Below are 12,208 nucleotides of genomic sequence, written 5' to 3' on the forward strand. Positions count from 1 at the left end.
GGTGGTAACTGACTGTTTTCGGGGTGTGTGTGTAAAAATGCAGGTGTGTCAGAGAAAAATGCAGGAGTGGCTGGGGAAACGTAGGCGTGGCTGGCCGAACGCAGGGCGTGTTTGTGACGTCAAAACAGGAACTAAATACTCTGAAGTGATCGCTAGCTAGGAGTAGGTCTCGAGCTACTCTGAAACTGCACAATCTTATTTTGTAGCAGCGCTGCGATCCTTTTGTTCGCACTTCTGCTAAGCTAAGATACACTCCCAGAGGGCGGCGGCTTAGCGTTTGCACGGCTGCTAAAAGCAGCTAACGAGCGAACAACTCAGAATGAGGGCCCATGTAACTATGTATTGTTTATTTTTAAAACAAATTCATTTTATTGACAAAATAATGCTTATTGTAATACTAACAATGCAGATTGATTACTTTGCAAAATCACTTCTTGCTCGAGTGTTAAATCTAGACATGTTGTCTGGGAAATAGCGGGATTTACCAGCATCAGGGGTAATGTTACCAGGCTGGGATCCCAGTGTAAGGTATGAATACAGTCCTATATGAGATAGAACATGGATCTCTCCGCACAGAACCACCTGACCTAGCAGAAGTGGATGTAAGATGTTCCTCTCTGCAAACTGAGGTGAGTGGGTGTACAGCTCTACTGCACTTACTCCTAAGTAACACTTGAGGAGAGAACAGAAAGTAAAGAACAGCAAAGAAGTTGTTTCACGCTGCTCTAACCGATGTTGTAAATGATGTCAATTGTTTTGTCTGGGTATAATAAAAACTGCCTTTACAGAACGTCTTACATGTGCTCTACAACATACTGGGAGGAATTCAATTGATTATCGCGCCGGGATATCGCGGGGGCTATAGTCAATTGAGTCCCATTATCTCGCTGATGGCGCCCACGTAAAGCAGCTAAACCCGACCAAAGTGCTGGGTGCGATTGTGAAAAGTTTGGGTGCCCAAATGGGTAACTTTTTGCAAATTTGAGCTGAAATACAGACCCCGGCAGCCATCGCGCCCAAACGGAGCTACAATTTGGGTGCTGTCTAGTGGCTGCCAGAGGGGCAACATTTGAATCTCGCCCATTAAGTTGTGCCCAGCGCTGGCTGGGTCTATTTGTGTGTGTGGACTGTGGAGGTTATTCGTTGTTGGTCACAGATTTTGCTATATTAGCAATATCTGCGACCACTAAACTCGCATGCAGGGAGCTGCCCAGCACAAGGAAAGGCCGCCCAGCATTTGTGGCGCTGACATGCAATCCCAATTCAATGCGTGTGCACAGACAGCTGAAAATCGATTTTCGGCTATCTGCGACAGGGTCTGAATAAGGCCCAGTGTTCGTCTCTCTTCCTCCATCCCCCTCATTCATCCTGCAACACAAATGCAAGTGCCAAGGGGCAGCAACAGTTCCGCACACTATACCCCCTGTCTTGGGCGGCGGCACCGCTCACACACCCTCGTTATGTCGCTGGCTGCTTAAACGCTTTTTGCTGAGAAACATTATATAGATACAGATGTAACTATATGTGCCAGGGAGCGAGTGCTGCTCTATCTCCCAACTTACACTCAATGTAAGGGTCTCCTCCCCACTCTTTACGTCCCACAGTTTTGCTGTAGTGTCCATGCTTCCAGTCGCCACCAGGGTACTCTGAGGATTGAATGCTAAACAAACCTGGAAATACAATAATGTTTTGCATCATGGAATACACCAAACATATGAATTCTCCAATCATGAGCACAATCAGCATGTCACTGGAAATGAGAGGAAGAGTTACCCTCTACTCTGGTTCATACCGCACTCTAATAGCCTGCTGATAGGTTGGCTGGCTGCTGACAGTTCCCTAGTGTATTTGCTCGCTGTGTCTTGGGGAACTTAGCGCCTGATTCAGGAGTGACCGGTGCTGCATCTTCCGTAGCAGTGAAAGTGCCAAATTAAATGTAATGCTGCGATGCCCTGTTGTCACCCAGCCACGGCAGTCCAGAAGGCCCCATTGATGGGGTGGCTACTGGGGTGCGGGGCCTTCTGGACTGCCGTGGCTGGGTGACAGCACGGCATCGCAGCATTACATTTAATTTGGCACTTTCACTGTTTATTATACATGTCACACCTTTTTCACTTATATTAATTCACCCCATAACACTTTTTTTCTCACCTATTCCTTAAATCCTTCTCACTACACATAATCATTCCCTGTGATGCCCTGGGGTCGCTTGGCTGTGGTGGTTTGGGGGGTCCCGTGCCCTAGGTTTGAACCCCTACAGTGTTAGGTAACGCAACAGAGTGGAGTCCCTTGCAGTGGGGCACTGATCAATACATAACCAAACTCCACTATTTATTATATGCTAAGCTGTATGATATCAGTAATGCTAGAGACAGTGCACCTACAACACCCCCGCCCTTTTCTCTGTAGAACTACAAGTCTAAGTAGGTAGCACCTCACATTACTGGCAGCTATAAGTGTGCAGTCTAAGGACCCTCCCCAATAATAATAACATGCTTACTTAAAGTTCCCATTCATGAAATAATAGTACGGTTAAACATATCTAAATGTATGTCAGCCGCATAGGCTATAATTAGAAAATCAGCCAGTGTGTAAGGGGCTCAGAGATAGGCGCGGGAGGTCGGAGCCTCGGGCGGCAGGCTCAGTACTTTCCCTGACCAGTGTGTATATCACATTTACTCTCATCACTTGGGGTCTAAGTCAGATGCGGTTGGAGTTGCTATCAGTGCTACGCAGGGCAGCAGCAGTGATAGCGCTGTATGGTGATGCAGCAGAAGGCATCTATGACAAGTAGACGAGTCCCGCTGCAGTACTGATCCGACCTGCATCCTAGGACGCAGAATCGGATCACTTAGTCACCGTAAAACGACTTACAGCATCCGGAGTCTATCATTGCCCCCTCCGCGCCCCCCAACATGGCAGCAAACTGTCAATCACATACAGTCTACTGCCGTCCTGCATCCTGTCTTGCACGAACCATTCGTGTATGCTCAGAATGGGTCCTGCGTATGCACAAAGTACCGATTATCTGTACTTTGCAGCGCAGGACAGAACTCCAACCACATCTGAATAAGGCCACTCACATGTAAGAGGTACTTACTATTTCTGCAGTGTGTCCCTTGAATGTGTGGTAACATTTCCCTGTCTCTGCACTCCATAATTTGCAGGTTTTATCAAAAGATCCTGTGGCTATTTTATCTCTGTTGGAAAGGATAACATTTATTATTATATTTTAGTGTATGGCTTTAGAGTTATAACAAATATGCAAAAGAACAATAGAGAACTACCAATACAAACTACAACTAATACCAAACAGGTAAAATAAAAACAAGTGAAGGACAGGAGATAATTGATTAATATGGTGGATATGTATAATATAATATATAATAGCAGTCTTCACTTGGCCTGGAGGGGAGGGGGCCATGTAACACCAGGTCACCCTTAGATGCTCCTGCTCTATGGGTCCTGGAGGAGAGGGAGGGCCAGGTATTACCAAATCACCCTTAGATGCTCCTGCTCTATAGGTCCTGGAGGAGAGGGAGGGCCGGGTATTATCAAATCACCCTTAGATGCTCCTGCTCTATGGGTCCTGGAGGAGAGGGAGGGCCGGGTATTATCAAATCACCCTTAGATGCTCCTGCTCTATGGGTCCTGGAGGAGAGGGAGGGCCAGGTATTACCAAATCACCCTTAGATGCTCCTGCTCTATGGGTCCTGGAGGAGAGGGCGGGCCAGGTATTACCAAATCACCCTAAGATGCTCCTGCTCTATGGGTCCTGAAGGAGAGGGAGGGCCAGGTATTACCAAATCACCCTTAGATGCTCCTGCTCTATGGGTCCTGGAGGAGAGGGAGGGCCGGGTATTACCAAATCACCCTTAGATGCTCCTGCTCTATGGGTCCTGGAGGAGAGGGAGGGCCGGGTATTACCAAATCACCCTTAGATGCTCCTGCTCTATGGGTCCTGGAGGAGAGGGCGGGCCAGGTATTACCAAATCACCCTAAGATGCTCCTGCTCTATGGGTCCTGAAGGAGAGGGAGGGCCAGGTATTACCAAATCACCCTAAGATGCTCCTGCTCTATGGGTCCTGGAGGAGAGGGAGGGCCGGGTATTACCAAATCACCCTTAGATGCTCCTGCTCTATGGGTCCTGGAGGAGAGGGAGGGCCGGGTATTACCAAATCACCCTTAGATGCTCCTGCTCTATGGGTCCTGGAGGAGAGGGCGGGCCAGGTATTACCAAATCACCCTAAGATGCTCCTGCTCTATGGGTCCTGAAGGAGAGGGAGGGCCAGGTATTACCAAATCACCCTTAGATGCTCCTGCTCTATGGGTCCTGGAGGAGAGGGAGGGCCGGGTATTACCAAATCACCCTTAGATGCTCCTGCTCTATGGGTCCTGGAGGAGAGGGAGGGCCGGGTATTACCAAATCACCCTTAGATGCTCCTGCTCTATGGGTCCTGGAGGAGAGGGAGGGCCAGGTATTACCAAATCACCCTAAGATGCTCCTGCTCTATGGGTCCTGAAGGAGAGGGAGGGCCAGGTATTACCAAATCACCCTTAGATGCTCCTGCTCTATGGGTCCTGGAGGAGAGGGAGGGCCAGGTATTACCAAATCACCCTAAGATGCTCCTGCTTTATGGGTCCTGGAGGAGAGGGAGGGCCAGGTATTACCAAATCACCCTAAGATGCTCCTGCTCTATGGGTCCTGGAGGAGAGGGAGGGCCAGGTATTACCAAATCACCCTTAGATGCTCCTGCTCTATGGGTCCTGGAGGAGAGATAGGGCCGGGTATTACCAAATCACCCATAGATGCTCCTGCTCTATGGGTCCGGGAGTGGAGGGAGGGCCAGATATTACAAAAAAAACCTTATATGCTCCTGCTCTATGGGTCCTGAAGGAGAGGGAGGACCAGGTATTACCAAATCACCCTTAGATGCTCCTGCTCTATGGGTCCTGGAGGAGAGGGAGGGCCGGGTATTACCAAATCACCCTTATATGCTCCTGCTCTATGGGTCCTGGAGGAGAGGGAGGGCCAGGTATTACCAAATCACCCTTAGATGCTCCTGCTCTATGGGTCCTGGAGGAGAGGGAGGGCCGGGTATTACCAAATCACCCTTAGATGCTCCTGCTCTATGGGTCCTGGAGGAGAGGGAGGGCCAGGTATTACCAAATCACCCTTAGATGCTCCTGCTCTATGGGTCCTGGGGGAGAGGGAGGGCCAGGTATTACCAAATCACCCTTAGATGCTCCTGCTCTATGGGTCCTGAAGGAGAGGGAGGGCCAGGTATTACCAAATCACCCTTAGATGCTACTGCTCTATGGGTCCTGGAGGAGAGGGAGGGCCAGGTATTACCAAATCACCCTTAGATGCTCCTGCTCTATGGGTCCTGGAGGAGAGTGAGGGCCGGGTATTACCAAATCACCCTTAGATGCTCCTGCTCTATGGGTCCTGAAGGAGAGGGAGGGCCAGGTATTTCCAAATCACCCTTAGATGCTCCTGCTATATGGGTCCTGGAGGAGAGGGCGGGCCAGGTATTACCAAATCACCCTTAGATGCTCCTGCTCTATGGGTCCTGGAGGAGAGGGAGGGCCAGGTATTACCAAATCACCCTTAGATGCTCCTGCTCTATGGGTCCTGGAGGAGAGGGCGGGCCAGGTATTACCAAATCACCCTTAGATGCTCCTGCTCTATGGGTCCCGGAGGAGAGGGCGGGCCAGGTATTACCAAATCACCCTAAGATGCTCCTGCTCTATGGGTCCTGGAGGAGAGGGAGGGCCAGGTATTACCAAATCACCCTTAGATGCTCCTGCTCTATGGGTCCTGGAGGAGAGGGAGGGCCGGGTATTACCAAATCACCCTTAGATGCTCCTGCTCTATGGGTCCTGGAGGAGAGGGAGGGCCGGGTATTACCAAATCACCCTTAGATGCTCCTGCTCTATGGGTCCTGGAGGAGAGGGAGGGCCAGGTATTACCAAATCACCCTAAGATGCTCCTGCTCTATGTGCCCATTTTACATTTGTACGCAAGGCCAAAATGTATGTTATTTATCATGGCCACAACTGTGTGGAGTTTTTATATTCTCCCCGTGCTTGTGTGGGTTTCCTCCGGGTACTCCGGTTTCTTTCCACAATCAAAAAAATATACTGATCGGTTAACTGGCTTCTGACACAAAAAAAAAAAAGAACCCTAGTGTGTCAGTGTGTGCATGTACATGTGTGTAGGGCAGACAAGATGGGCCAAGTGGTTCTTATCTGCCATCACATTCTATATTTAGATGTTAGTCTACCCTCTGGAACATCCACTGATCCAGTGATTTCACATATCTTGCATTTCTTCTTACTACTATGTAACCAGTAACCTACTGAATGTTCTCTTACCCATAGGGGTTGTTGAACTGGATAGCATAAACCACGTTTCGATGGCCTTCCAGTGTGTGTAACTCTTCTCCTGAGGCCGTGTCCCACACTTTGCATGTTCTGTCATAACTGCCTGTAATGAAGCTAAACAGGGGGAGAGAGTGGTTTTGATTGCAGCATAGACTTGCACCATTAAGAGCACATGTATGATACAGTGCATCCGGAAAGTATTCACAGTGCTTAACTTTTTCCACATTTTGTTATGTAGCGGCCTTATTCCAAAATGGAATAAATACATTTTTTCCCTCCACATATGACAACGTTTTTTTCAATTTTTGCAAATTTATTAAAAATAGGATTTTAATTACCTACTGGTAAATCCTTTGCTCGTAGTCTGTAGAGGATACTGGGGTCCATTTAGTACCATGGGGTATAGACGGGTCCACTAGGAGCCATGGGCACTTTAAGAATTTGATAGTGTGGGCTGGTTCCTCCCTCTATGCCCCTCCTACCAGACTCAGTCTAGGAGACTGTGCCCAAGAAGACTGACATACTTTGAGAGAAGGATAGATAAGGATAGTGGTGAGATTCCGAACCAGCACACACAAACAGAGGAAAGCCATGCTAACCAAACTTGAAACAGGAACAGCAACGGCTGAACCAACATTACTTAACCAAGTAACAGTGCAGGTAGAACGAAGCACTGGGCGGGCGCCCAGTATCCTCTACGGGCTACGTGATAAGGATTTATCGGTAGGTAATTAAAATCCTATTTTCTCTTACGTCCTAGAGGATACTGGGGTCCATTTAGTACCATGTGGATGTACCAAAGCTCCCAAACCGGGTGGGAGAGTGCTGAGGTTCCTGCAGAACTGATTGACCAAACTGAAGAGGCCAAAGTATCGAACTTGTAGAACTTAGCAAACATGTTCGAACCTGACCAAGTAGCTGCTCGGCAGAGCAGTAAAGACGAGACACCACGGGCAGCCGCCCAGGAAGAACCCACCGACCAAGTAGAGTGGGCCTGTACAGATTTTGGACATGGCAAACTTGCCGTGGAATAAGCATGCTGGATAGTAAGTTTGATCCAGCATGCGATAGTCTGCTTTGAAGCAGGACACCCAATCTTATTGGGACCATAAAGAACAAACAGCGAGTCAGTCTTTCTGTGACGCGCTATTCTTATCACATACACCTTCAAAGCCCTCACAACAGCCAAAGACTTTGAAGTAGCAGAGGTGTCGGTGACAACCGGAACCACAATAGGCTGGTTGATGTGAAACGCAGACACCACCTTAGGAAGAAATTGCTGATGAGTTCTGAGTTCAGCTCTGCCTACATGGAAAATTAAATAGGGACTTTTGTGAGACAAAGCCCCCAGCTCCGACACACGTCTTGCTGAAGCCAAGGCCAACAGTGTTACGGTCTTCCACGTAAGATATTTTACGTCCACCTCCTGTAACAGCTCAAACCAGTCCGATTGGAGGAAATGCAGCACCATATCGAGATCCCAAGGTGCCATGGGAGGCACAAAGGGAGGTTGGATGTGCAGAACACCTTTCAAGAACGTCTGGACCTCAGGTAGAGAAGCCAAATGTTTCTGAAAGAAAATGGACAAGGCCGAAATCTAGACTTTTATGGAGCCCAGACGTAGGCCCACATGCACTCCTGCTTGTAGAAAAAGCAGGAAACGTCCCAGATGGAATTCCACCGCAGAAAATTTTCTGCTTTCACACCAAGACACGTATTTCTTCCAAATACGATGGTAATGTTTAGACGTTACCCCTTTCCTGGCTTGGATCATAGTCGGGATAACCTTGTTAGGGATCCCTCTCCTGGCTAGAATCAGCCATTCAACTTCCATGCCGTCGTCCTGATAGACGAACGGGCCCTGTTGCAGAAGATCCTCACAAAGAGGAAGAGGCCACGGATCTTTGAGGAGCATCTCCAGAAGGTCCGCGTACCAGGCCCTTCTTGGCCAGTCCGGAGCAATTAGAATTGCTTGAACCTTTTCCCTTTTTATTCTCTTTAGAATTCTTGGGATCAGAGGAAGTGGAGGAAACACGTACACCCTCTGATAGACCCATGGAGTCGTCAGGGCGTCTACTGCTACCGCCTGTGGGTCTCTCAACCTGGAAAAATACCGCTTGAGCTTCTTGTTGAGACGAGAGGCCATCATGTTGATCTGTGGATATCCCCATCGACTTGTCAAGCACCTGAACACCTCCGGGTGAGGGCCCCACTCCCCGGGGTGCAGGTCATGTCTGCTGAGGAAGTCTGCTTCCCAGTTGTCTACTCCCGGAATGAAGGCCGCTGACAATGCCACAGCGTTTCTCTCTGCCCAGAGGAGAATTCTTGACACCTCTGACATTGATGCTTTGCTTTTCGTTCCACCCTGTCGGTTTATGTACGTTACTGCCATCACATTGTCTGACTGAACCTAAATTGCCCGATCTTGAAGAAGATGTGAGGCCTGCAGAAGGGCGTTGTATGGCCCTGAGTTCCAGAATGATGATTGGAAGGACGACTTCCTGACTGGACCATCTTCCTTGAAACTGCACCCCCTGGGTGACTGCACCCCAACCTCTGAGGCTTGCGTCTGTGGTTAACAGAATCCAATTTTGAATTCCGAACCTCCGACCCTCGACGAGGTGAGAAGTCTGTAGCCACCACAGAAGGGAGATCCTGGCTCTTGGCGACACACGGATGCTCTGGTGCATGTGTAGATGCGATCCTGACCATTTGGGTCTTGCGTGAAACCTTCCGTATTGAAGAGCTTTGTAAGAGGTCACCATTTTCCCCAGAAGGCGATGCATAGATGCACCAATATCCGGGTTGGCTTCAGGACATCCTGAACCATCAACTGGATCACTAATGCCTTTTCCAACGGAAGGAACACCTTCTGCATTTCTGTATCCAGTATCATTCCCAGGAATGGGAGCCTCCATGTTGGCTCTAGGTGAGATTTCGTAAGGTTCAGAATCCACCCATGATCCTGAAGAAGTTTGGTTGAGAGAGCAATCCTGGCCAGCAACCTTTCCCTGGACGGTGCTTTTATCAGGTACGGAATTATGTTCACTCCCTGTTTGCGGAGTACAAACATCATCTCTGCCATCTCCTTGGTGAACATCCTCGGTGGCATGGAGAGACCAAATGGCAGGGCCTGGAACTGGTAGTGACAGTCCTGCAGTGCAAATCGTAGGTAAGCCTGATGAGGCGGCCAGATCGGAATGTGAAGGTACGCATCCTTGATATCTAGAGACACTAGCAGTTCCCCCTCCTCCAGACCTGAGATCACCGCTCTCAGAGACTCCATCTTGAATTAGGTACGGGTTCAACGACTTGAGGTTCAAAATTGGTCTTACCGAACCTTTCGGTTGGTATAGTACCCTTTGTTTAGCTGATGAGGTGGAACTGAAACAATAACGTGAGTCTGTACCAGTTTTTGGATGGCATGTTGTAAAGTTATACTTGCCTCTTGTGAAACTGGCAAGCCTGACTTGAAGAATCTGTTAGGTGGGAGCTCTTGGAACTCCAGTCTGTAGCCCTGGGAAATAAGATTTATGACCCAGGGATCCTGGCACGAATTTGACCAGATCTGACTGAAGAATTGTAGGCGTGCTTCCACCTGACAGCCTTCCAGGCATTGCGGTCCACCATCATGCTGAAGTCTTTGAGGAAGCAGAGCCTGAGCTCTGTTCCTGAGCACCTGCTGTGGTTTACCTCTTGTGCCACTGGAGAACGTAGAAGCACCTCTGGATTTGCCCTTGAACTTGGCTGTCCTAAAGGACTGTAACTTAGAAGCTGAATAAGTCTTCTTGAAAGGGGGGGCTGCGGAAGGAAGATACGTAAACTTACCGCAATAGCTGTGGAGATCCATTTGTCTAATTCATCTCCGAACATGGCCTCTCCTGTGAATGGTAGGCCTTCCAAGCCTTTCCTGGAATCCGCGTCAGCAGTCCACTGGCGTAGCCACAAGCCCCTGCGTGCCGACACTGCCATAGCGGTGGTGCGTGCGTTAAGCACGCCTATTTCCTTTATGACTTTCACCATAAAGTTTGCGGAGTCCTCTATATGCTGCAGGAGTAAGAGAACACCCCCCCTAGATAAGGAATCTAACTCCTCAATTAGGTTACCTGACCATTTCTCAATGGCTTTAGTGATCCACGCACATACAATAGTGGGTCTTTGAGTGTAGTCTCAATTTTACAATCAGCCGTATCTTTCAATGAGTTTGCTCCATGAACAGGCAATACAATTTTAGGTGACAGCCTAGAGACTGATGCGTCCATTATCGGTGGGTATTCCCATTTTTTCCTATCCTCCATAGGAATAGGAAAAGATGAGAGCAACCTTTTAGGGACCTGAAACTTGTTATCAGGATTAACCCATGGTTCTTCGAACAGGGTATTCAATTCCTTTGACACAGGAAAAGTGACTGAGGACTTCTTTTTTACATTAACATAAGATTCCTCACACTCCTCTGACACCTTATCAGGAATATGAGGAACATCTCTGATAGCCTCTATAAGCGCCTCTATTCCTGTGATAGAGCGGAATCCCACCCCTCTGAGTCCACCCCTCCCTCCTCCATATCTGACCTGTCAGCGTCAGACTGCAGAATTTGGGCCGGAGATCGCTTTTGCGGACAAATGGGAGGGGACTGAGACACTGTCTTGGGGACTGAGTCTCCGTTCATAAACTCATCCACAGTCTGTTTTAAGTATTGTGTCTCTTTCTCATTGCGGGACAATTTTGTAAAAAGAGTTGAGATCATTCCCTTAAGAGAATGGACCCATTCCGGTTCAGCCCTGCTAGCCTGTGAACCCTGAGTACCCAGTAGTGAGCCCCCCAGTGAAGAGGAACACTCTGCGGTATAAGACACATACTCTCTGCCTGACATAATGTAATGTGACAGCGCACACACACACACACACACACACACACACACACACACACACACACACACACACACACGAAAGGTTAAACACAATTAACCTACAAAGAGCTCTTTAGGGAGACACAGAGTTGTTTGAAGCCAACCCCCACCGTGCCCTTATCGCTAATGCCAAGCTTAGCCGGGTCGCAGACTAAGTACCCTGATAGGGGACTTAGTACACCAATAATCGCTCCCCCCTGCTATGACCCCCCGGTACCGCTGAGGTAATCTGGAATCACACTGGAGGAGCTGCGCGTCCCTGTCCTGTCAGCGTCTGTGTCCACTGCAGAGGGAAAATGGCGCTGGTGAGCTGCTGGATCCTCTCATAGTGAAGCCCCGCCCCTTCAATGGCGTGCAGTCTTCCCGCTTTTTTTTATACTGGCTGAGGAATCTGGTGCTTAAAATGGAGAGAACCGTTTTAATACTGTTGTGCCAGTATGGGTACTGTGTACAGTGTATGGGGCCGCAGTTGTGTACTGTGTCCGGAGACGCATTCTGTCCCGTGTAGAAGCCATGCGTCTCCGTACCCTCATGCCGCCATAATGGCCGGGGCACCGGCTCAGTACTCACCACTCTTCATTCTTCTGCCGCTGTTAGGGGTGGCGGCGTGCTGCAGGACTGTGCGCTCGCCGTGGTGGGGCTTGCGAATAGGTCCCTCAAGAGCTCAGTGTCCTGTTAGCGGGGAACAGGACCATTAACCCTTCAAGAGGTTGGGCTGTCCCCCCCCCCCCCTAAATCCCACAAAGCAGGCAGGCTGGTGTCAACCAGCCCTGCCTGAAAACAACAAACATAGAAAATAAATGCAGAAAAGTCTTCAGGAGCTGCCTTTGGGGTGACTGCCTCCTCCGGGCACATTTTCTAAACTGAGTCTGGTAGGAGGGATATAGAGGGAGGAGCTAGCCCACGCTATCA

The 12,208-nt window shown here is 49.2% G+C and overlaps 1 protein-coding gene across 2 annotated transcripts in view; it reads right to left on the minus strand.

The window, feature by feature from the left end:
• The window catches only part of DAW1 (dynein assembly factor with WD repeats 1), a 156,902-nt gene that overhangs the window by 46,276 nt on the left and 98,418 nt on the right, over positions 1–12,208 (minus strand). For both annotated transcript variants that reach the window (XM_063915633.1, XM_063915634.1), the window contains exons 5-7: positions 6,379–6,501; positions 3,101–3,200; positions 1,563–1,670 (exon numbers count right to left, since the gene is read on the minus strand). In XM_063915633.1, the coding sequence (XP_063771703.1) occupies positions 1,563–1,670; positions 3,101–3,200; positions 6,379–6,501 (331 nt within the window). The remainder of the gene's footprint in view (positions 1–1,562; positions 1,671–3,100; positions 3,201–6,378; positions 6,502–12,208) is intronic.

The sequence above is a fragment of the Pseudophryne corroboree genome, chromosome 4 (genome assembly GCF_028390025.1).
Source record: "Pseudophryne corroboree isolate aPseCor3 chromosome 4, aPseCor3.hap2, whole genome shotgun sequence".
Classification (NCBI taxonomy): Eukaryota; Metazoa; Chordata; class Amphibia; order Anura; family Myobatrachidae; genus Pseudophryne; species Pseudophryne corroboree.